A 26,030-nucleotide genomic window follows, 5' to 3' on the forward strand; every position below is an offset into this window, starting at 1 on the left:
ACACATTTGCATGAACCTTGGCTGAATATCGGGAATAAAAATGGTTTCTCCAGCCGTCTGAATCCATTCCCAGAGAAACACACCAAACGTCTTCCTCTGCTGCTGAACCGACTCTGATTGGTTGATCAGATTAATAATCCAGGAGAGAAACGGTTTCATCAGAGGAGGTTTGGAGACTTTTGTTCCCGCTTGTTTGCGGTGGGGAGAAATAAGATCTGCCAACGGAATGTAAAGGAGTTGGCTGTGGCTGGACGGCGCCGCGCCTGTGCCTCAGAGGCAGCGGCGCGTTCAGTTTGTATGCAGATGATGAAACGTTCTTCATCTCTGCCGGCATCCTTCACACGGCGGGCTCTGGATGAGTCATCCTCACGCCGCCGCACAGACAACTTCTTATTAAGACACTTTCATTATGGGTAATGAAAGGAGAGATGGATGTGTGTGGGGGGGGCGATACGCGTCTGATGAAGAGGACGTCCCATAAAATACTGCTTAAACTCCTCTGGGCTCTAATGGAATCTGAATTACGGTGAAACGACGGCGGATTCAATCTTCAGTCTCAATCGATGGATGATGATCTGTTCAAACGCTCGCCGTGTGCTCCTCCTCTTCCTCCTCCTCTTCCTCCTCCTCTTCCTCCTCCTCTTCCTCCTCCTCCATCATTAGCGGTCCCATGGGAGGCGGAGTCAGACAGGTGGGCGTGATGGGGGTGTCGGTGCTGGCGCGTGGGGATGGAATTTGATCCAAAAAGGTGTAAAGAAGAGGAAATTCAAACTTTACAAGAGCTGGGCGGGGCTTCAGAGCTAACGTCCAATAATAAAGCAGCAGCTGCAGCAGACGGAACCTCCTGACGCCACGTCTGCAGCGCCACCATCAGGATTTATTGGCTTCCTGCGAGGAATCGCTGGGATGTGTACAGTATGTTCTAAGCCAGACTTGACAAACGCTGAAGTAGACTAGAAAACGTCACCAACAGGGGGCGTGTCGTAATGTCACGTCTGAACGCAGGGATGGAAGAAGACGGCGTCTGGTTCATCGGTTCATGAAAGCAGCTAACATGTTCATGACCATGTGACGAGAGGTAAAGTGTAATTTGAGCTGGCTCGTGGAAACGATTGAGCTAATTTTCTCCTCTAATATCTGATGGGGGGCCGGGGGCGTGTTTTAATGTTTGAAATCATTCAAAATGTAAATTATGTGCCGGATTGTGATGATTCCAACAGTTTTTGTCCTTGACTGCATCTAAATTATTTTTCCTCAAATTGAAACACTCGTATTTTCCAGGTCCTCCATCAGCTCTGTGTTAAACCCCCCAAACAGTAAAGCCCTCTTTAAGTTTCTGAAGTCCTGCAGATGAAGTTCTTCTCCAAGAGCTAAATTAATCCTCTCTCTCCTAAACGTTCACGCCCGCGGCGACAGACGGAACATCTCATTTCCTGCACCGACCCGCAGAATTTAATCACTTCTGGATTCAGATGTTTGGAAGGGGCCCAACGAGCCGAGGGGCCGGAATTAAAGAGAAAACAACACGGCGTTCAGCCGTGAAGCTGGCGGTCGGCCTACCTGTAGATGGGATCCTGCATCACCAGCATCTTGCTCTCGTCCCACATCCACTCCTTCTTCTGCAGAACAAATGACGCAAAGGACAGAAACCAGATGGAGTCAGACATTCAGGCGTTAAAGCAACGCTTTCTGGTAATGTAGAGGTGCGGTGTGTACACACACACACACACACACACACACACACACACACACACACACACACACACACACACACACACACACACACACACACACACACTCCCATCACAAAGCTCATGGCTGTAATAAATACGTGCTCCTTAGAGGACCATTAACACAACTCAATTATCCTCCTTTTAACGGGACACTAATGTATATCTGCAGTCTACATCCGAGCCTGTCAGAACAAGTACAGGTCACGAGGGCGCCACGCATCCCAGAATCCTACCTCCTAAATCTGTGGGATGGAAATGTACCGACTAGCTGAATTAAGAGAATTAGGAATGTTTGTTGTTATTTCTTTCGTTTTAAATCGACCTGGAGCTTCTGGCTGCAGAGGGAATTCAGGTTTAATCCCCGTCCTGGTAGACGTGTGTGTTTAATCCCGTGTGGACGGGTCCATCGGTGCTATACGCATTCAGACACAACTTTATTATCCGTGTGGCGACACCTTCCTCACACCGACCAGCTTCTTCAAACCGTTCTCTAGCGAGACGCCGTTATGATGGACGATGCGGCTGCAGCGAGTAAAAACAGTCGTGACGAATTAAAAGACTTTCTTTTTGCTCGCCGGAGCTTTGAGGAGAAAACTCTGTTTGCCAAAATGACAGGGAGGAAAAGAATCCATTACGAGGCAGTTGGTGTGGAAGCTAACGCGGCTAATGGTCCTACAGAAGGATCACAGCTTCCTCCCATTCAGACTTCATTTGATTTTCTGATGAACAAATGAGAAAAGGACGTGCTGACGGTGATGTTTATGTCCTGTACGTTTGGTGGAGGACAGAACTTTATAAAACTTTTTCATCACGGCTCGCTTCTAGCCGTGACAAGTCCTCCAACCTCAACAACAAACTCCACGACAGGCGAGACGCCAACACAAATGAACAGAACGTGATCGTCTGTATATACGTTTATTCAGCGTCACTGATCTTTTTATTTCATACCAAAAAGACCAAATACATTTATTTTCTTCTTATTCGAGTCAAAAAGCTGTTAAAAAACATTGAAGGCTGTGATGTGCTGTAATGAATTCATGTCTTGACATTTTGAATTGTTCCTTCTTTGTTGTAACACTCAAACACTTTAAATATGATCCTTTTACTGTAAGAAAATAGAATTAAATTAACAGGGTGACTCACTTTTTTCTTTTTCCTCAGGTTGACCTTCACGCCGTCCACAGACACCACGATGTTGACCTTCTTCTTCTTGATGTTCTTCACTTTGAACTCATACTGTAGAGAGAACACAGGCCAGCGACGCGTCAATAACGACCAGAGGACACGTGTTTTCTTTGCTGTTTAAAACAAGGTGTCACAAAAGTCATGGAATCAAACAAAGACTCACTCTGGAGTGAAAACGAGAAGCTGGGATGACCTTCAAGATCACGGACGGATTCAAATGAAAGAATTTCAAAATGATTTCCAGGTGATAAATAAAAACATCAGCACATGTTCCTTTCATATAAATCTACCTCCATCTTTGCACTACCTGCTGAGTGGATTATTACAGATGCTTGTTAATTATTTTCTTTTTAGTACCAATAAAAAAAAGCACCAGAACGTTATTTTTCTACCAACAGCCATAAGAAAACAGACAGCTTATATATTAAGAATAAAAATAAGAACGGGACTTCTGGGTCAATTTCAATCTAAAAATGAAGTAGAAACTATGTAAGAGCTGAACTGAAAATCTGATATAAATAATAAAAATATAAATAATCACATCATCTGCAAAAAAAGTGTTTTCTGATCTTTATTTGTGAGACAACTCTGCTGCCCTTTGTATAAATCATAACTGAACAGTGGTGCTGCAGCGCTCGTGTAGAACAGACAGGGTAATGCTCGTATTGGTGTGAAGCTGCCCCTAAAACGTGTTCCATTGTGCGTTTGGACATGGAGGTCACCAGCAGAGCGCTCAGGTCCTGGTGCGTCTGCAGCATCAAGTTATGCAAAGGAACCTGGGAACTGATTTGGTTCACACTCCGCCACCTCAGTCATAATCATCGTAATAGATCTGGTGTTGCTGCTCATTCCTGCTCCATATTTCACTCTAAAGACGGAGAAGCTTGTCCAGAGAGTGACAAACGACCCTGCTGGATGATGGAGCGTGGTCAGCAGACCCTTGTGACGGCCATTCATCAGCGCGAGACACTTCCTCCACCTCTGACGGAGCTGTCCGATAACAGCAACAGGTTCAATGGGAACGGAACGGCGCCGTTTGCTCCTGAAACAGGAAGCGGAGGATCAAACGCTCTTACGGATCTGCGCTCAGGTCGTACCGGGTGACGCCGTCCCTCCTCCTCCCATAACCCCCTGCATGCTGATGACGGCGGAGTCAGAGGGATGTAAATGAGTCGTCTGGACCCACCGGTCTCGCCGCCGGGTGACACATCGCCCTGCTTCTGGACGCTGGTTAATGTCGTGCCAGCAAGCAATTTTATGCAGGAAAGCAGTCGAGGCGAGGCGGCGGCGGCACACGCCGGGTCCGCTCAAATCACATTCTGCTCCCAGGCGCCGAGGCTCGTGGGAAATCTGCTCAGTGCGAGGAAGTGGGAAATGGAACCTTCAGACGGTGAGAAGCGGCTCGGGACAAACCAGCTGACTCACGTCAAACAGCCAGCGCTACCCAGAATGCCTCTGCAGGGTTTCTGTTTGATGAAGTTCTCTGACCTCTGACCCCTCACTTTCACATAGAGCTGCCAAGTGGTTCTGGCAGCACAGAATCTGCAGCGGCAGACAAAACGTCTGATTGGTTGAGTTCCCGTCACCTCTGGATCCACGCAGACGCCTTCCTGAACTTTATCCGTCATCTGCTCCCAGATGCCGGCCGGCATCGTTGTGGGAATCAATCCGTCAATGTTCCTGCTGTTCCATCCGTCAGATGGACGCCTCCCGCGTCAGCAGGGTCACGCCCAACTTCACATTCTTTACCGGAGACAAAGTTCGTCAAAGACACCTTCAGGAATAGTTCTTATTTAAACCGTTCAAACGCCAAGACGAAGGCCGCTTCGGCGTTCTGGTGAGGTTCAGGTCACGTCCTGGTGAGGTTCAGGTCACGTTCTGGTGAGGTTCAGGTCACGTTCTGGTGAGGTTCAGGTCACGTCCTGGTGAGGTTCAGGTCACGTTCTGGTGAGGTTCAGGTCATGTTCTGGTGAGGTTTAGGTCACGTTGTGGTGAGGTTCTGGTGAGGTTCAGGTCACGTTCTGGTGAGGTTCAGGTCACGTCCTGGTGAGGTTCAGGTCACGTTCTGGTGAGGTTCAGGTCACGTTCTGGTGAGGTTCAGGTCACGTTCTGGTGAGGTTCAGGTCACGTTCTGGTGAGGTTCAGGTCACGTTGTGGTGAGGTTCAGGTCACGTTCTGGTGAGGTTCAGGTCACGTCCTGGTGAGGTTCAGGTCACGTTCTGGTGAGGTTCAGGTCACGTTCTGGTGAGGTTCAGGTCACGTTCTGGTGAGGTTCAGGTCACGTTGTGGTGAGGTTCAGGTCACGTTCTGGTGAGGTTCAGGTCACGTTCTGGTGAGGTTCAGGTCACGTTCTGGTGAGGTTCAGGTCACGTCCTGGTGAGGTTCATGTCACGTTCTGGTGAGGTTCTGGTCACGTTCTGGTGAGGTTCAGGTCACGTTCTGGTGAGGTTCAGGTCACGTTCTGGCGAGGTTCAGGTCACGTTCTGGTGAGGTTCTGGTCACGTTCTGGTGAGGTTCAGGTCACGTTCTGGTGAAGTTCAGGTCACGTTCTGGTGAGGTTCAGGCTACGTTCTGGTGAGGTTCAGGTCACGTTCTGGTGAGGTTCAGGCTACGTTCTGGTGAGGTTCAGGTCACGTTCTGGTGAAGTTCAGGTCACGTTCTGGTGAGGTTCAGGTCACGTTCTGGTGAGGTTCAGGTCACGTCCTGGTGAGGTTCAGGTCACGTTCTGGTGAGGTTCAGGTCACGTTCTGGTGAGGTTCAGGTCACGTTCTGGTGAGGTCCAGGTTACGTTCTGGTGAGGTTCTGGTGAGGTTCAGGTCACGTTCTGGTGAGGTTTAGCTTGTGTTCTGGAGAAGCCGGCCCATCCCTGTGACAGATGTTCTCAACAACCTGTTGGTTCCTCCAGCAGAACCCAGAAGCCATCGCTGCACTCCTTAAATCATATTTTACAGTCGTATAGAGCCGCTGCAGACATAACACTCGAGCCTCAAAGTGTGTGTCGGCGCTTTATGGGCGGTTTGATGGGCGTGTAGCGGCGCCGGCTGAGCTCTCAGGCCTGATGGATCGTATGATCGACCTCCATGGAGATGATTATGGCGGCAATTTCACAGATTTCATCGGGCAGTTGGGCTCCCTGAGTGTACGCAGCGTAATCTGACAGAGAGCACTCAGCTCTAATAAGCCCATTTATTCCAGCCCTCCACAGGCGTGTGGATCAAAACACAACACAGACGTGATCGACAGCATCCATCCAATCTGGACGCACGCCATCACAACACCTGGTAAAGAGAAACCGCCGCGTTTGAGGAAGCACGCAGGTGGCGATGATGATGAAGGTGTTCAGGATAACGACTCGTCACAAAGAAGACGGTGACTGCAGTGGGCATCTGTTTGTTTGTTTGTTTGTTTGTTTGTTTGTTTGTTTGTTTGTTTGTGGGGAAGCAGGATTATGCAAAGACAGATTTCCCTGGAGGAGCCGGGAAGAAGCCACGACGCGGATCTGGATTAAACGGGAAGATTCAGGATTGATCTCGTCTCAAACAACACAGACCTGTGTGGTCAGAGGCCAGAGGAGGACCAACACGTCCGCCGTGTGGTGACGCTACATCCTGAAACACAACCTTTATTGATATTTTTGACCTTTGCCGTTCAGTTCGACCCGCAGGACAGTAGTGGACACACACACACACACACACACACACACACACACACACACACACACACACACACACACACACACTGCAGAGCGGCTCATCCATCATGCAAATAAGTCGTTATCGCTCGCAGCGCCGCTTCCTGACGGAGGACCCCGCCTGCTGCCTCCAGCATAATCCATCACGTCTACAACACACACACACGCACACACACACACACACACACACACACACACACACACACACACACACACACACACACACACACACACACACACACACACACACACACACACACACACACACACACACACACACACACACACACAAATAAAAGGAATAATTGTTTTCTGCCCTTCAGGTGCAGCACTACGACTAATTAAAAGGCTGACAGGCTTGTAGCCCCGCCCTGTAGCGCTGTGATTGGTCCGTGTCGTCAGCAGGGCAGGACAGAGTGTGTGTGTGTGTGTTAGGAAAAAGTGTGTGTGTGAGGTGATTACTTCTCTGTTGTCAAACGTCTTATCCTTATTCTATACAGAAAACGCCGCCAGAGAGGCCTCCTTTGTCTGCAAGAGAAGCTCTGACCCCCCCCATCATACTACAACCCCCCCCCCCCCACACACACACACCAATTTGTTCCGAGCCAGCGCCTCCAGAGCTGAGAGTTTTCTCCCTCACCGATCATGAACAGAGATCCATCAATGACACGTCTGCTCTGGAGAGAAGGGGGGAGGAAGTTAGAGACTAACAGAGAGGGAGGGGGGAGGAAGTTAGAGACTAACAGAGAGGGAGGGGGGAGGAAGTTAGAGACTAACAGAGAGGGAGGGGGGAGGAAGAGGGGAGGGGGAGAGAGACGGATGGAGGGATGAGGAGGAGACGTCTAACTAAAGCTCACATCATTAAACTCCTCATCACACAGACAGAGTGGAGCTCCCTCATCAGCTGCCTGACGGCGTGACCTTCAGTCTGACCTTCATCCAGCCTGGGGGCGGAGCTTCACTGCTCAGCCAATGGAGGAGGGTTCTCCTAATAGCTAACACGTCAGTAGAGCGCTTATTCTACGGCTCCCAACAGTCGCTTTAGGCGTTTCCCATCAGGCATCTGCACGTGAATGAGGTCAGATGTGTCACCAGTTGATAATAACTAGTAATAAGTGATCAATAACTAGTTGATGACGGCAGAATCAGAATCCTGTCGTGTGTTTAAGGGACGTGTGAACGAACCAGGGATGGGATTCCATTCCCAGCGGATCAGAAGGAGTTTCCTGTCAGGTGTGTGGACTGGTGTTCACACTCACCTGGGGGCCCCAGGTGGATGGAAGGGCCTTAAATCAGCCTGAAAGGGGAGGCGGTCGATATCTGTGAGGAACCCCAGAGGAGCGCCGGGGGGAGGGGGCAGACGAGGAAGAGGAGGGACGATCAGAGCTGCTCAAAGACGATTAAACGCTCTGACTGTCATTCACAGGAAGAAGAAACTAAGAAGAGAGTAAAGCTTCTGAAACTCACTTCTACTCACCTAAACTTTAAGACTAGACCAACGTAAACCTTATTCTTGTGTCTTCATCACGCTTTGGTTATTTATAACCCGGTCTGCCTTAATGCGTCTGCAGAGGATCACCCAGCAGCTTCACACATAAAACCTGCTTACTGCCCTCTGAAGCTTATGCGGCTAATTAAAATTAGCGTGTGTGTCTCTCCCGTGTGTGATTGCTGTGGCTGCCGTCACACATTCATCATCAGCTCAAGCCAGAGGCGACAAATAGCTGCAGGCTAGCATTAGCGCTGCAGGCTAGCATTAGCTATCACAGGTTCACACAGGAAACAACGGACCATCGGTTCAGAGCCGTCACTGGACTCAAACTCATCCACTGCTGTTAAAGGTGAGAGGGGTGGGGCCATTCCTCAGTCCCCTTATAAATTATTATTTATAATAATTACTTTTATTATGTACATTAATTATAATTATTATTTATAATTATTTTATTGCTATTATAAATAATTATATTACTATTATTATTTATAATAATTATAATAATTATTTATTATTATTCATAATATTTATTATGAATAATAATTATTTATATTATCAGTATTTATAATAAAAATTGATATTTAGAATAATAATTATTATTAATGATATTATTTACAATTATGATTATTTATAATTAGTAGTAGTAGTATTTATTATAATTATTATGTAACATAATTACTATTATCATTTATAATAATATTATTATTTAAAGTAGTTACTTCTTTGCATGTTCATTTCCCTCCCCTGAACTACACCGCCTCGTTCCCACGACGGAATCCAAACGAATCTTGCCCCTAATGTTCCACTCCCTCTCTCGCTTTATCTCGTTTCTGCTCTCGTTTACGCTCCCTCGCTTCCTCCTCCTGTTTTCTCCACAGACCGGCGGCTGATTCAATCTCTAGAAATGTTATTTATGAAGAGGCACTTCATTTTGCTTAACCCATTTGTGTTGGAGACGCTGCAGGATCCGTAATGCCTCATCGATCACAGCAACGCAGCGGCGCCATTGAAGCAAAGTCAAAACTCGCAATAGAATATGTGTTAATAAAAGCAGTAACTTCGTGCAAATCGTCTCAGGTATTTATCATCTGGGAAGAAAAGGGAAATATGATCACATTTGTCAGGAAGACAAAACACAAGACTCGACCCACTGGTGTCCAAATAGAACCTGTCAAAAATAGAAGATTTCACAAAGTTTGAGGCTGGAGTTGCAAGACTACAAGCAGATATCCCCTGAGATGACTTCCCATCATGCTCCTGATGAGAAAATGTGCAGCAAAAGCCTGTTGGATAAACTGCCTGTTGGATAAACAGGCAGTAAAAGGTCAGAGCTTTCAGACACAGCTGATTTGCACTGGAATAACAGAAAGAATCAGAAAGCGTGTGCGTGACGCTGGCTGAGAAAACAGGGGCAGCAATTTCTACCCCCTGCTCTTCTTTCTTCAATCTACTGCGGCGCTGGAGGAGGACGAATCAAACACACATCTGAGTTCGCTGCTTTCTCCTGTTCTTGTTGAAGAGAATAAAACCCCCCCGACGCTCCGTCTTGGCCCGGTTTGAGGCTTCCTGTGGCTGGAGAGAGAACTCTTATTGGGTTTTCTGCCTGTGACTGATGGGGCAGCTGGAGATCTGTTGACAGGGTAGAGAGGGGGGACGCGCCTCCATTAGGAATCAGGCCCCCGGCCACCGCCAAAGATCTGGGTACCTGGGACGCCCCGACAATGAAACCTCTTGAGGACTGGTTGGGTCAAAGGTCACCATTAGTTTTACAACCTAAACTACATTTCCTACAAAAAAAAGGTACAAATGGATCCTGGAATGGCGTTCCAGGTATCGGTTCCAAATCCAATGCTTGAAGCCCGCTGATTTTTCACCGTCTTCACGACGTTTCACAGGAAAATGGACCTTAAAACTGGCTGCCAACCACAAAAACATAATTTCCTTCTTGCCAAGTATAGATTCAACTCTATTCCAACATCAGTCTTTAAGACGGAAAAAGGCACATTTTGGAACGGCACGCGTCCATTAAAGAAGCCAACATCTGGACCGTCTCCAGTGTGGAGGGAAAGCGACTTGTGAAGCGGCTGTCCACAGGAAGCAGAATAACTCTGTTTCTCTCTCTGCCACAGCATTAATGAACAGAGGCAGACTTTCTTGATAGCCCCCCCAGAAGCCGGATTTCCGTCGGTCTCTGGTGGTACGTACTCATGTTGGATGGTTCTAACGCAGATGGATGTCCTTCAGAGGTAACAGATGCTTATCCTGACAGACAGAGATGTCTGGTAGCCTGATCAATACCCATCGGACTTCTTGAAACGTGCCGCGTATCAGATCCTTTCCTTCACAAATCTTCCTCCTTCCTTACGGTGGGTGTAGTTGCTGAGTCAGGGGATTTTTCTGCCAACCCGATCATTATATCCCTTGTTTAAGGAAAAACGAACACAAAGGACAAATATATCCCGTCCCACAGGATTGATTGATTAACGATCAGCAAACACAAGAAAATAAGATGTTATTTAAGGTCCTTTCAGCATTTCCATCAATCCTTGTCAGTAGCTTCCACCTGTGTTATCAGTTTTCCTCCACCTACAGTCATGAAGCCAGACGATGACTTATGGAGGTTGTCCTTGCTCTTATTGAACCATATCAGTGCCCAAATCATCCCCTTTCCCAAAAGGTTAGGGAGACAAATTCGATTTGGAGGCAGTTTTTGTATCGACCAATCGCTTCCAGCTCACTTTCATTTTCAGGGCGCTGCTGTACGAAGGCTGAAGCAGCTAACGGCCCTCTGGACGGAGATATTACAGCTTCTTTCATTGGTGCTATATTTGATTTGATGCTTTTTTTGATTAGAGCCATCAGCTTTAATGCTCTCTTGATGGTGGGGGCACACCGGGCGACATTCGTTCTGTAGGAAAAACGTGGAGGAAATTTGAGTAAAATTCTCGTAAAGTTTGGAGGAAATGGGAGCCGATAACGAAGGTAATGAAAGCGTGGGGCATCCTGGTTGAAACAGGAAGTAGGTCATGGAAGCTTCTTCCCATCCTCTACTTGTTGAACTCACAAATGAGATCTAGATGAAATGCATTGACGTCATCATCCGTTCAAATATGTAAATACTTCCAGCCTGAAATACACACGGTTTGTCTTTGTACTCCGTTGGACCGGTCCCAACTCAAACATGAGTTGGACTATAAATGTCTGTGTTGGAGATAATCCTTACCTCCAGCAACAACTTCAAAAATTCACAAAGAGGATGGAACCAGGAAACCCGTCCAGTCCTGCAGCAGAGCAGCTTATCAAGTCACATGACCAGAAACAGCCCATAGATCATCACAGCTGTTTAAAAAGAGTCATTTTTGGTCACATAGAGCAGGGTGAATAGAATGGAACCTTTCCTGTGCAGAGGCATCACATGACTGAGGGTCTGGTCCAATCAGAGTCGATCTCATTATCACATGAAAGCCGTGAGTCAGTGGTTATCTAAAGGGGATTAATACGGAGTGGCTGCTTCCTGTCGCTTCAATTCAGGTCTTCAGTTTGGAAAAAAGTTTCATTCTTCACCATCAAGCAAAGAGAAACATTATTATTACCCAAGGACTGGCTGCGGTTTGAATACATCAGACTTCATGAAAAAGACAGAGGAACAGGAAATGGAAATTGAACAGATAGACGGGGCAGAGATAAGACGTGAACACACGTCTGCAGCTCTGAGGGAAGCTTTAATCTCTACACACTACGGCGTCAGGGTTCACCGTATTTCACCTTTAACCAGACTCCAGCTGGATCACCACAGCAACACGGGTGTTTCATGACGGAATCGTGACACCATGTTGGAACAGAACTGGACGGAATTGTTCTTTACAGATTAGAAGATGCTGAAGCAGGAAGCTGTGGCCTCCTGCAGGGATGCTGCTGAAGACCACACACCCCCTGTTGCCATCAGCGTTCACATCACAGCACAACCAAACTCGAGGGACTGAAGCGTGGACAAAGGCCCGGCCGCGAGCTGGACCGCTTTCAATCCACAACAACCGGCCTCCAGCAAACAGACACAGCGGCTGGAGAATCTTTGAGCGACCGAGGCTCCCACTGCAGCTGTAATCTCCACACCTCAGGAAGACACACACATGTAGAGCGACACAATCTCAAACACAAGGCTGAGACCAGAAAACCAATTACAGAGAGGAACCTCTGCTGCTGGCAAGTTGGTCCTGGCTGGACTTTAATTAGAGCGTGGGCCGAGTGGTCGGGCTGTCCTGATAAAGCCCCTCACAAAGACGCGCTAAAGGATGATCAGCTCTTACGCTTTTAATTGTCAGTTTAATGAAGCTGACCACGATGAATCTGACAGGCGCTAAAGGTGGCCGTCCTGTTGGTACACATCAAATAAACCTCAGCGTGAAATATTAGCTTGGCAGTGGACAGCAAAGGGCATCATTAGCCGTGTTCACATTTAATAAATCACTCAGACGACGCCACAAGCTGCGTCGTGTATCATCGCTGCTATATAATTAACAGCAGCAGGCTGTATTGTATTACAAGGGCAATTAAAGCACAGCCACTAGATCAGAGCCTGACTTTCAAAAGCTAAACATACACGTTAGAAATACACACAAATAGTTAGCCTTGGACTAGCGGGACCCGCTAACAAGAGGAGTTTGAATGGCGCCCAAAGGTGGACTAATGTCAGTTTGAACAGATTCAAACCTGAGAGAGGATTTCAACACAAGATGTCATCATAATTCTTTACTCAACACATCACAGGAAGCAGAACTCGCCTTCTGTGTTTGACGAGCCTCAAATCAAACTGATTCCTCAAAAGTTTTGCACAATAACGACAAAGTTAAATCTTTATAAAAAAAGGTGTGTTTCTAGCCTCCAGCTTCAGTTTGGACGCGTCAGCATCAGCTCAGCCACACCTGGGCTTTAATTTATTCCCACCTGGGAGTTTGTTCAAGCTGTGACATTGGTCAGGTGACATCTTCAGAGAAAGGATTTGATGGGTGGACAATCTGTGGTGGTGATGAAGCAAAGTGAAGCCTCTTCTCCCCACTAGCCTCACTGAGAAGTCGTGTGGAGGCAGCAGAGTTTGTTCCAATCCCTTCAGTTAGCATCACAGTCTTACGTTCACCGTTAAAGACGACTGTTTAGGAGTCTCCAAGGGAAGGCCATTACCTTAAACACAGTTTGTAACTTTTTCAGGTATGATAAAAGTACCACAATGCTAGGATGCTAAGATGTTAGGGTGCTATTTCTTGGATTGCACAGCTGGGTTCTGTACTCTTACTTCTATCTGTTTTATGCAAAAGTCAATTCTGGCCTAAACAAAAAGGACCAGATGAATATCAGGAACAGACTATTATCTAATTACCTACACAAAGGGAACCTGTAACATAAAGTTGTGTTTGAATCGTCCTCCTGCTGAGCCTTCTGGAGCAGACTCACTTTGTCCCGACAGGGCGATCTGCTCTTCATCGACCGTTACTGCTGTTGGGATGTGAGACCAGCTATTACCTGAGAATAGCTGTTGTATAACAGCCAATCACCATCCTAGTCGGGACAGTGTGTGTTACAGCTGCGTTCTGATTCACCAGCTGACGGGATCGAAGCTTTCAGAGTTCAGCTTCGCCCCCACGGGGCAGTTTTAACTACCGATGCTATTCAATCAGGCTAATATGCAGCGAGGCGCTTTGGATACCAGCCCACAGGAAGTCCTCGATTAAAGACCCAAGCAAAGAACTCTACTTCCTCTTTGACATTAGCCATTTCATTCACCATTATTTCAGGAGACAGGCCAGCCCACGACTGGGTTCTGAACAAACCCAGGAAGGTTCTCCAGTTGTTCTGAGCTGCTACGCTAGCTGCTAGCTTATCTCCTGATGTGGCATTACCAGAAGCAGGAGCAGCCTGATTTGGGGGGGGGTCCGTGTGAACCGTGGAGCTGTGGGGGCCAGAGGCAACATGTTGGACAATCTTATCAGCTGTTGTGTTGGTTTCCCAGCAGGCCGAGGGAGGAGACTGAGCTCCGGGGCATTCTGCAACTATAAGTGCATCAAAAATTTAAAAGGAAACAGATTAGAAAAGCATCTGGGAACACAGATGGCCTGAAAACTCCCAACTACCACTTTATAAAGGGGAGTAAACACAGCAGATATAGTTCATACATATTTGAAGTTATGAATGACTTTCCACCTCCATCCTCACCCACTCTGAATGAAGGATGAACACTTAAAGCTGCAGTCACAGGGATTCTTCTCTATCAAATGCTAATGAAGGGTTAGCAGTAACGTTGCATAATAATAATCCTAAATAAAAAAGGTTACGCTCAGACAACATTGTGGTTTGCCTGTACATCTATTAAAATAGAGACAAACCCTTGTTGGCATGGATACAGATAACACAACAACAACATGATGAGGCAGGATAAAACTCTCCAAACTCACAGGACTAGAAAATTTTCACTACCGAACCTGAACTATTTTCTCTAATTAATTCCTGAGACCTTTCATTCCATTTCCACTGGACAGAAGTCTGAATAAAAGACATGAAAATAGATCCTTTCCACCCACATTAAACCAAGATCATAATGTGTGCCTCGCCACCTTCCCATTAAATTGAGTCCTTTCAGACTTTTCATAGGTTTATTTAGCCAATTTCTCTTCTATGCAAACACTCAATTTGCATTCCACAATGGCCTCTATTCAATAACCTAATCGGAGAATGATCGGGGGAATTCTCAGCTGCCACACAGCATCCTTTCCTGCCCTGTGTTCAATGCAAATGGCCTTCTTTGTTGGTGTTCTCCTTAAGATTCTGGCACAAATTCAATTTGCCTTGAAGCATCGCTGGTGAATTTGAATGGATTTAGAGGACAGGTAAGAAAAATCCTTCAATAAAACAAAATTATGAAAAAATGGGAGAAGAGGCGACGGACGATGTGTCGCTGAAAAAAGACGGCGCAGAAGGTGGGAGGCGTGACAGCGATGGGAATGCAGAGAGAATTTCTACTGCATCAATCAGACAACATGGGGTCAGTAATTGAAAAAGAAAGAGAGGAGTCTTGATGTTAGCAGAATCTTTCAGCGTGATGCATTCTGGATAAAGCCACGCCGTAAAAGCTGGCAGACAAAAGGGAGCTGTCGTCTTGTCTTCTGTCTTCTTGTCAGCCTCGCTTCTCCCTCACAGACAGGTAATATTGACCAAAGAATAGAAGATTGTATTACTGATAGTGATCGTCAATCAAGCAATGGAGCAGAAGACAGCCCTTAATAAAGTCTTTTTAAACACCAGTCAAACAGTGAAAGAGAATGAAAGATAAACCCGGTGCAGGAGAGGACGACTTTTCCATCAATGTTCTATCAGGAAAGGAAACGTGCCAGTTAATGTTTCCTTTGATAAAGAAAATGTTGGGGATATACCATTAAGGAACTGCCCAAGTGTAGACTAACGTTTAGCTCTTAGAAAGGGTTTCGGGCTCCAATTTTCTTGTAGGGACTGAAATTAATGCCCTCATATCAGATGACCTCAAGGCCAATGTAGTGTAATTTGGGCATTTCAATCAACTCCCCAGGGAGAGCAAGTATGCCATTTTAAATCCAGTGATCACCTTCATGCAGGTGAAACCTGAGAACCCTTGTTTTCTGTACACCATCGGCTCCGGTCCAGGATTTGTCCCTGTCGTCATAACAAACACAATGGCGGCCGTCAGGCCCGACCTGGAGCAGAGTGTGTCAGCAGACGGTGGAGGAAACAGCAGGGGGAGCAGTTTGCTTTCCTTCACACATGTGTTTCAATGTCAGGGAGTCAAGAGGGGAGCGCTGAAAAGACTTGGGCAACGGCGCTACCAAGAGAGGGGTGCAACGGCGCTACGAGGAGTGGGGGGCGCTGCCAACAAGAATGTCTGAGAAAAGAAGGGCCAGCTTGATACGCCAGTGCAACACAATGGACACGGATATACACTATGTCCACAAAGAAGCGTCATGGACAGGTGCTCCTAACCTGTCGGTCGATGTCTCTGCTCGGATATAACGAGGTTGGCTGGCAGGAAGACTCCCAATAAGCCAAAGCATTTCAATGAGGAAGTCATGAAAGCGATGCCACGGTAACGAGAAAATGCCCAACTTATGAAAACACATTGGAATGTCATTCCAATCCAGAGGGATTGAGTTCCTCTAGATCTGGTGAGGAAAACGTGACCTCACCTTTCTGTGGGCCGTTATGAGGTCTCACACCCCCCCTCTCTGCAGCGCTGACGCCGTCAGATAAACTCGATGTTGGACTGAGCCTGGTTCTCTTGTTCATTCATGCATCCACTCTGCTCAGACGTGCTCAGATAGCTTTTGTGATCCGTGGTATAAAACAGGGCAGGCCTTTAGTCTCAGCACTGATCTGAGCTTCGCTTTGCAAAGCAACTGGGCTGTTTTGGAAAGCCTCGGCTTCTCCAGGAAAAACCACATCAAAGCTGACAGCAGTGGGTTTTTCTTCACTAGTCCTCGAACCGATAGTCCGCCCCCGGCGACGTGACTACAACCCCGGCTTCAGAAGACACGTTACTTCCCTCGGCTCCCAGGATCACTGATAGAATTAGTGGACTCCACAGGAATAAATGAATACACCATAAATAGGATCCCAACTAATAAACCGGCTTTTTGTCTAAAACAAAGATTTGATTAAGATCATGAAGCACCAAGTTGATTAAAACTCAGCAGGAAGTCATCAACAACTCAAGCAGTCTGTGTCTGACGATGCTAAAGTAACTCCAAATTCACTGAGGGGTCAAAAATAAAAGTCATTTAGAAGTTTTTAGATTATTGTGATGAACCTAAACTCCTGAAGATACCTAAACTAACTCTGTAATAGTGAATACTGAAGGCCGAGGTATTCAGAGACAGGAAGTTGCTCTGGTCCTGGCTACTGGTCCAGGGTGGGATATGCAGTTATCAGCAAAGATCCACTCTTAGAAAGGAGAATTTACTAAATACAGGTTTGGTCTATGGAAATTTTAGTCCTTGTAGGCAAGAATTCATAAAATATACAAAAGCATTCATCTAAAGCTGATTCCTCAATGAAACCCTTCCCACTGCACAGCTGTGCTCTACGTCCTGAAGTGACTTTAAAAGGAACTGTTTACTTTGGAGTTGGCGTTGACAAGGTTAATCTATTTATGTAAAAACCTGGACACATTAAAACTTAACTGAGAAATTAAGCTGTCATTACATGGAGGTTTAGACCAGCGTGACGTCTGACTAAACCTGACGCGGGCTCAATGACACCAGACTAAACCCGACGTGACACTAGACTAAACCCGTGTGTCTGCTCTTGAACGTTCCTGTTTGTTTTCCCGTCTCCTCCTGACAACGGTGTTGACATGTTGGTTTTTGTGGAGGTGTGTGTGTGTGTGTGTGTGTTGACTGTGTGTGTTTGTCCTGGATCACCTACAGGAGTTTTTCTCTCCACTTCAGGCTTCACCGTATCCCAGGGATCAGCCTGTGGCAGCTGGGCTTGCGCTAGCCATTCGCCACTTCGCCATAGGTGAAGTAAAATCCAGAGTGGCTACAAGGTTTCTAGCCTGTGTAGCCACAGTGGGGTTCTTATTTTTAGGAAAAAAGGCTAAAACATTAAGTAAGACCAAGAATCAAATTTATTAAAATCAAAGTGTCAAAGTAATCATTGAGTAATATTTAGTCTGACTGTATCTTCAGAGTGAATGAAGTTTTCAATGGTTGAATCTGACATTCCTTTCTGCATAAAGTAGGACAGAAATAAAGAGAGTTCAGCTTCAACTGTTGGCTTTAGTGGGTTTTTGGAGGGAAACTGAACACAAGATTTTGCCCTCAGAATGCAGGAAAACAACCCCATTTTCTAAAATATTTCCCGGGGGCCTTTGGGGGGGTGTCCCCCCACGACGACCGTGGTTTTACACCCCCCAACAATTGAAAACTTGCATTAATCATGTGAAGATACAGTAACACAAAATATTACTCAATGTTTTGCTTGGACTAGAAGACATTTTAACTTTGACTGAGACACTTTCATTTTAATAAATTTGATTCTCGGTATTACTCAATGTTTACTTGTAAATTTTACTTGCTATTATAGCAAGCCGCTGTCTAGGACACCGAATGTGGCTTTTGGTGGCTTACTCAATTCTTTTACACTGAGCCACAGTGGTTAGTCACACAGACTCCTAGTGTAAGCCCAGGGGCAGCCGGAGGACGTTTGAGCTGGTAAGGAGACAGAGAACTACAGGTGTCGGCAAAAAAATCTTCAGAAGGAACACGGAATCAGAAGAAATGAATCTATACCTAACTAAAAATAATGAACACGTCTGAATGCACCTGCACACAGTGGGTTAGATGTTTAGAAGCAGAAAGCAGTGGAGTTAGAGGATTCTAAGACGTGTTCCTGTAAAATGAAAATTGATTCCATGTTTCTGACCTCATGTTTGAGCAGAGCTTCATCAAACACATCGACTCCACTTAACCAAAGATGAACCCACGCTCCGTTTGCTGTACTTCAGACATAAAAATGATAATTTCATGCATGTAGTCGATTCAGTACAAACAACTGAAGCAAACATGGAGAACAAGCAGCCTAATTAGCATAAATTAAAATATGAAGACTAATGCAAATGCGTACCAGTAGATAAAGTAACTATAGATATAAAAAACAGATCTCATATGGGACATCATCTCGTTCAAGTCAGAAATAAAAGTTTTACATTTACAAAAAGTAAAAGTATATGGACGTCCATAAAAGAACTAAATAACACTAAAACTATTTAACTGGATAATAACAAAATTAAAGCATCATGAAGCCGTGGACTTATGGCAGCTCATATAAAAATACTAAAATAGTGTAAATAAAACACGCGCCTTGGTGTGTCCCCAGCAGCCCCTCCTGCATCATTAGAGCAAATCAGGAGAAGGAAGGGCTGCAGCCTCAGCGCGCACACACACCACACACACACACACACACACACACACACACACACACACACACACACACACACACACACACACACACACACACACACACACACACACACACACACACACACACACACCACTGCTGTCGGGCTGCAGGCACCAAATAACAAGTCCAGTCAGTGCAGCGTCACGCCAACCCCCCAGAACCCCCCAACACGGAGCCACAGGATGGAAACACTTGTTTGCACGCCCCTCCTCGCCCACAGCAGGTCCGTTCCCTCATGCCTCACCACCTCCTCTGCATCCAAAGCACCAGTGAGAAGAACTAGAAACAACCTGACCTCTGATTAACCCCCAGGGGAAACCAGCCAGCATTTTTTCCCATAGTTCACTGCTGCTGTCTCCATCACTGCTACCTACAGCATGCAGAGCTCCTCCTCTTCATCATGCCAGCGCTGCTCCTGTGTGGAGGGAGCTCTTGATGTATGAACTCCATCAGCACCCTAATGGGGGCCGTCCCGTCATAGACAACACATTATCCCTGATGGAACTGCCCCGCTGCCCCTGACGAGCCCCGTGCTGATGGATGGACCCCGGCCGCTGGCGGCGAGGCAGGAGAACCGCCGGAGCTGTTTAATGCCCCTGGATGCCCCCTCTGCTCACCCCATTGCTGAAACAACACGTCTCATTAAGCCTCTGTAAAGTGACCGGTTCCGCCTTGAACAGGACGTATAGAGACGTTCCCACCTTCCACCAATCAGGATGAAGAACCCCTCCTCCAGGCTAGAGGCTCTCAGGAGACACAACTCATTTCCAGTCCCCACTCTGCCTGAGCCCACAGACACACTTAACGGCTAATTGTCATAAAATTAGCAATGCAGATAGAGCCGTGTCTACCCTCTACGACCTGTGGTTATAAACACAGGAGAAAAAATGATGTGCAGAAGAAAAAAGTTTGATTCTTCCAGCATCAGTGGTGATATTCACTTTAATGAGGATGATCAGGAACTGTGTTGAAGACGAATGGATGTGAAAACCTCCCCCTGCTGCTCCTGATGATACGAGAAGCTTGTTGATGTTAAAGACAGCGTCAGAAGACGATTTAGTAGTCCTGTCGCCTCCGCCGGAGGTAAACTGTCCCAGAAATACCCCTGATAATTTCCACGTGGTGTGTTCTCTCAGTCAGGGTAATAAGAGGGTGAAAAGGAAAATCAAATAAAGGAGAAAGGAGAAAGGAGAATATTACAGATTAATGTGGAGAGGGATGGCCGTTCAGAGGCAGACGATCCATCTTCTGTATAATTGTTTGAACTTACAAAGGGCTATAATCCACTTAACCGATTGGCCCTTTTCTCTAGAATGAAAAGCCTTCACTCAGGTGAAGCTAACGCTGCGTAGCCCTTGAGGCTAACACAAGCAGCTTCATTAGAATCAGAACACGAGAGGCCAGACACATCCATCTTCATAAAGTGTTCGCCCCCCCCCAGCCGATCGCCACCTTATGATACTCCCCCGGAGCAGGACGACCGGGAAGGACGCCGAGTTCCAGCTCTCAAATTGGATGTCATTTAGCCGAATGTTGAGGAAACGTGGAGTTCAAACCAGAGAGGTCACGCTCTGCCAGACAGGAGAAATCAAATTAGAAATGTCACTCTGGAGAAGAAACCCCCCCAAAAGGAATGGAAAACAGCTGCAGCTCCAGAACAAGACAACATTTTCCAGTCTCCAAAGAGTTAAAGTTTCTACCGGTGTTCTGTTTGGGAAGACAGCAAATAGAATTGGTCTAGGATTCAGAATTATGTCCACAGACAGAATGTCACCAGAGGGAAGGGGGACCCAACTGGGACCCGACTGGGACCTGACTGGGACCTGACAGAACCTCTGAGTCAGACGCAGGTAGGTTTGGCCTCAGGGCGACTGATGGAGCTCTGGTGAGGATGAAGAGGTCAGGATGAGGAGGTCATGAGACAACACGATAGAGATGAAGCACAAAAACACCAGCAGGAGGCAGAAACAACACAGAGAGGAAATAGTTTCAAAGCCCAGACTTCTTTACGTGACTGAGTTTTACTGTCTCAGACTCCCAGGACACGGTTGTCATGGAAACCAATGGCCAGAATAACACACCAATTGCCTCGTAAATGACCCGTTATAACGTCAATCGAGGGTTAAGTTTGACAAACCAGAGGTAACCATGACGACTAGCTGAACTTCTTACTCTTTACAAGAAGCACCGTTGGTGACATGAAGGTTTTACATGTCGCTCTGGAGGTCTTGTACCTCTGGTGGTCCAGGCCTCGTACCTCTGGTGGTCCAGGCCTTATACCTCTGGTGGTCCAGGCCTCGTACCGCTGGTGGTCCAGGCCTCGTACCTCTGATGGTCCAGGCCTCGTACCTCTGGTGGTCCAGGCCTCGTACCTCTGGTGGACCAGGTCTCATACTTCTGGTGGACCAGGCCTCGTACCTCTGGTGGACCAGGCCTCGTACCTCTGGTGGACCAGGCCTCGTACCTCTGATGGTCCAGGCCTCGTACCTCTGGTGGTCCAGGCCTCGTACCTCTGGTGGTCCAGGTCTCATACTTCTGGTGGACCAGGCCTCGTACCTCTGGTGGTCCAGGCCTCATACCCCTGGTTGTGTTGAATGATGTTCAGTGAAGAGGAAAACAAGCCGGCGGCTGCAGAACTCTCTCTTTGAGCCCAGGAGTGATGGCGGTACGAGGAGCAGAAAACAAACTACTTCCCTTCAAAGCCAAAGAAGTTAATTAATCCAACTTTCCTTGTTTGTTTGGAAAGGGGAACACTGACGAATGATAGTACTGGGAATAAAGCGCTCTCCCCCACCACAAAGCGCTCGTACGTCTTCACAACCTGAGACTGGATCCAGCCGTTACTGCAGTGTGACGACCAGACGCACATTCAATGCAGTTAGTGATGAATTCTGTGGCTGGATTCCATCTGGTTTCATCCTCACAGCTCATTGGTCTGGGACTGAAGGCCTCGGCCGTGGCAGGACCCCCCCTCCAACACAACAGTAGTATTAATGAACTGATCCAACATGGCGAAATTAAAGTCTCCAAAGCTGCGTGTCAGTGAAAACTGAGAAACATCACTAGCAGTTTGGACTGAAACTATTGGTTTTTGTTTGCCAATTCAAACAGGGCTAATCAGTTACCGGTAGCAGCAGTCAATATTAGCATCAGATGCTAGGCTTTATAACACCAGAAACAGTCGTGTGCTGTCCTGTAAACGTGTTTAACGTTGATAGATGGAGCCTCTGCGTGTCGCTGATGGACGTGGAGACATTTCGACTCCCATCTGAGGGTTTACTCGTCTAAACTTTTTACTCCATATTGCGTGAAACGACAGCGTCTTGATCACCTGGTGTGACGATGCAGGAAAGACATCGATCCCACAGCTCTGGACGCTCTGATACTTCCTCTTTGTCCGACTCTAGACCTCATCAATTATTTCCAGAAGCAGCTTCATGTGATGTAAAATCTGATTTTGTGTTATTTACAGCGAAGCCAAGCTAGAAAGCTGGATAGTCTAGCTGACATCTGACTGGCTGCACCGCTCTGGAAACTGTTTTTGACCTGAACACACAGAGCAGTGAGCTTAGGCTTATAATGACGAGTCTATACGGCGCTGCAGCCAACGCATCCAGCAATTTATCATCTTCAGGGGGTGGGAGGGCGGTACACCCCCCACCCCTTGTTAGCATACGATCAATGTTTAATAATGAGGCTAAGAGCAGGTAGAGCTGCTGGACAAAGGCTCTGCATGTCAGGAACATCAGCCAGGAACCATCAAACAGAGAAGGAGCCATTAGCCAACAAAAGAACAGGGGGGGTGCAACAAAAGAACAGGAACGTCAAGCTGCAATTACACTGCTGGAGGGAGGGCGGGGGCAGCATCATATCAGTGTTTCCAACCTGGCTGAGACCATTTACCTCCCGTTAGAGAGTGGACAGTCTGACAGGACGTGAGGAGATGGATCCACCGGTGAACCCAGTGTTGAGCTCTGAGGAGGTGCTACCGCTACGGCTAACACCTAACGAGTACGCCGCACCCAGGGTAACAGTCACACTCAAACTTAGTCCTAACCTCTAATCTTGTTTCTCGTCCTAAATTGTTGGTGATGCTAAAAGTTCTTCACGGGTTCTAAAACTGGATATTCAGATTAAAAAGGTAAAGTTTCTTAATGAGTCCATTTTCATGTACTTCCTGCTGATGTTGCTGCTACAGGACCTGAAAAACGCAGCTGTCAGCAGGAAGCAGAGCCCTGGGGCATCATGGGGCTCCATAGCTCACAGAAGAGGTTTCATTACAAACGTATGAAACGTTAGCAGCGTTAGCATCCGTCTGAGGCTCTCATTAGACGCGAGGATCTGTGTGGAGGTGTGAATCAGTGAAGCTAAGCAGAACCAACTTTCAGCTTTGCTGCGAGCCTATTGGGTAAAACATGAAGTCCTCAGACATCCGTCAGCACTTCTGTATCCAAAGTTAAGACAGACCAGGAGACCAAACATCAGAATGATCATTGAGGATCCAAAGTATCACCATGACGACTGCACTTCCAAAAGTTCCTCAAAGTCCATCATCAATTGTTGACATGTCAGGTGGGTCCAGATGTTCTGAGAAGATCATGTTTGCCCCAACAGAATCGTGTGCTTTAAGGCAAAGCTCGTCTTTTTTGTTCTTCATCTTCAACAACCAATCAGATCGTGTGTCAGTGAGTGATGTCACCTGAAATTCGTTTAAATTCTGATGTTAGTCTAGACCAGGGGTCACCAAATAGCGGACCACGGTCCGGATCTGGACCGTGTGGTGGTTCTGTCCAGACCTGGACCACTCCATAATAAATTCACTATGGTAGATTTTCTTGGTGCATTTTTTCTGACAGTCGCGGCTACAGACAGCGGGCGCTGCTACTCCAGTTAATACGGTAATAGCTCCACTCAGTTCAGCCAATCAGCTGAGTTTACCGCTACAGGAGCACAGAGGAAGGAGACGGTGAGGACAGCAGAGCTCCAAACGAAGGGAGGTTATCGGGGAAAACCGCTGGTTAACAATGAGTTGACGAAATAAAGGTTTATTCCTCCGTCAGGCAGGTCAAAACGTTTGACCTCATATGGTCTGAACACGTAGCACTAATTCATTAATGAACCTGAAGCCTCACTATGAAACAAAGCACAGAGCTTTTGAGCAAACGTATCCCCTGGAGTCCGAGCTGAGAGCCAAATAACCGAGTAAAATGCAAACGAATGTTCACTAAAGGCGTGGTGGAGTTTAGTGGAACAGAAAACATCTTTTAGTGAAGGGACAGTTGTGAAGAAGAGCTTAACATCCATTCCAATCAAGATTTAAATGTCTGTCAGGCCACATGCCCCTTTCTCTCAAAGTTCTGTTAGCATTTTTCCCTGAAAGAGACACTTTTTATTCATGCTTTCTGAACATGTTCGTGTTTTTTTACTTGAAATGTAGGCCTTCAGTGATTTAGGCTGGGATGTCTTTAATTTATGAGAAAAAAAGGGTTATTTAGTTCTGTTTGCTCTTTATTTTTAATTCTGAGGTTTTTGTGTTCTTTAATCTAACATAAAGCCTTTAAATGTATTTTCCTGCGTCTACTTTTATTTATGGTAAAAGAGCTAGTTGTGCTCTCGGTTAATAATAATAATAACTGAAAACGTAGACAGAGGAGGGGGCTACAAGACACAAACTGGACTTGGGTTCGGACCTGTACGAAGAGGAAATGTTAATAACTGGACCTGCGTGACTTTTAATTGAATACCCCCGGTCTAAACCCTCGAGAAACACCAACGCCATGCTTACAATCAATGTGAGTCAAAACACAGTAAGAGAACTGGTGTCAGTCCCAATCCAGTGTCATCCGGTCATGGGTTCCTTCATGGGGGGTCATGCATGGCGGGGGGGTCTAATCTGTGGTGTGCAGCGGCTCGAAGCTAATCCCTCATTACGACTAATTATCCTGATTCTCCGATGAGACGGCAAATTAGACCCCCCCCAATTTCAGGATCTGACATTAGCAGCATTCCATCAGCTCAGGAAGGGGGGCGCTCAAGGGATTTGAAACACACAAAAAAGGTTTCCTGATGAGGCCTGAAGTACAGATGGAATAAAGACGTCACCTCCAATCACATCCTGGACGGGACGGTCAGAGGCGCGTCGCTCTGCTATCTGTCAGGATCTCACAGCTTCCTGTTTTACTTCCTGTTTTACTTCCTGAAAGGTCAACGGCTTTTGTTCACTTCTTAAATTAGAAGGAAGGGAATTCACACCCTGGAAAAAACATTTAGCAGGTAGTCGGTCCTCCGTCAATAAACCGTCTGCTGGATTCTCAGCACATCCTGGTGTTTGTGTCCGTGGACGACTGTCCAGTTCAGGGTGTGTGGACCGCTCTGTGTCTGGTGTCGGCTCAGTGTGGTGGTACAGACTGCAGGTTTGCAGCCTGATTCTGAATTTTTTCCTCCTGTGTGTGTGTGTGTGTGTGTGTGTGTGTGTGTGTGTGTGTTTTGTGCAGTGCATGCAGGGAAACTGACAGCCCTGGCAACCAGACCGAGCTAAACTGAGTCCAGAGGTATTGTTCTCTCATTTCCCCTCTATAACATGTCCTTCCTGGAACCACCATATACTTCCTGTACACACACACCAACACACACACACACACACACACCAACACACACACACACACACACACACACACACACACACACACACACACACACACAATCCACTTGCCAGAAATGTTCCCGCTATCCCAGACTCGTACGGAGACATGAGGGCCAGTGGAAATGTTGACATTATAAAATCTGTATCCACAACAGATGCTGGCCCCCCCATTCACACACACGCACACGCACGCACACACACGCACACGCACACACACACGCACACACACTCGTTGTGTGTGCTGGTATTTGCTCAGCATCCCCTGCTAGTGGGACTTCCAACATGTTGTTTTATTCATGCTAAATAAAT

The 26,030-nt window shown here is 46.8% G+C and overlaps 1 protein-coding gene across 3 annotated transcripts in view; it reads right to left on the reverse strand.

Moving 5' to 3' along the window:
• Nucleotides 1-26,030, reverse strand: part of nos1apa (nitric oxide synthase 1 (neuronal) adaptor protein a) — a 74,297-nt gene that overhangs the window by 36,647 nt on the left and 11,620 nt on the right. For all 3 annotated transcript variants that reach the window (XM_068319799.1, XM_068319797.1, XM_068319800.1), the window contains 2 exons: nt 2,877-2,969; nt 1,561-1,619 (listed from right to left, as the gene is read on the reverse strand). In XM_068319799.1, coding sequence (XP_068175900.1) covers nt 1,561-1,619; nt 2,877-2,969 — 152 coding nt within the window. The remainder of the gene's footprint in view (nt 1-1,560; nt 1,620-2,876; nt 2,970-26,030) is intronic.

This window comes from Antennarius striatus, chromosome 7 (assembly GCF_040054535.1).
Source record: "Antennarius striatus isolate MH-2024 chromosome 7, ASM4005453v1, whole genome shotgun sequence".
NCBI classification, from domain to species: Eukaryota; Metazoa; Chordata; class Actinopteri; order Lophiiformes; family Antennariidae; genus Antennarius; species Antennarius striatus.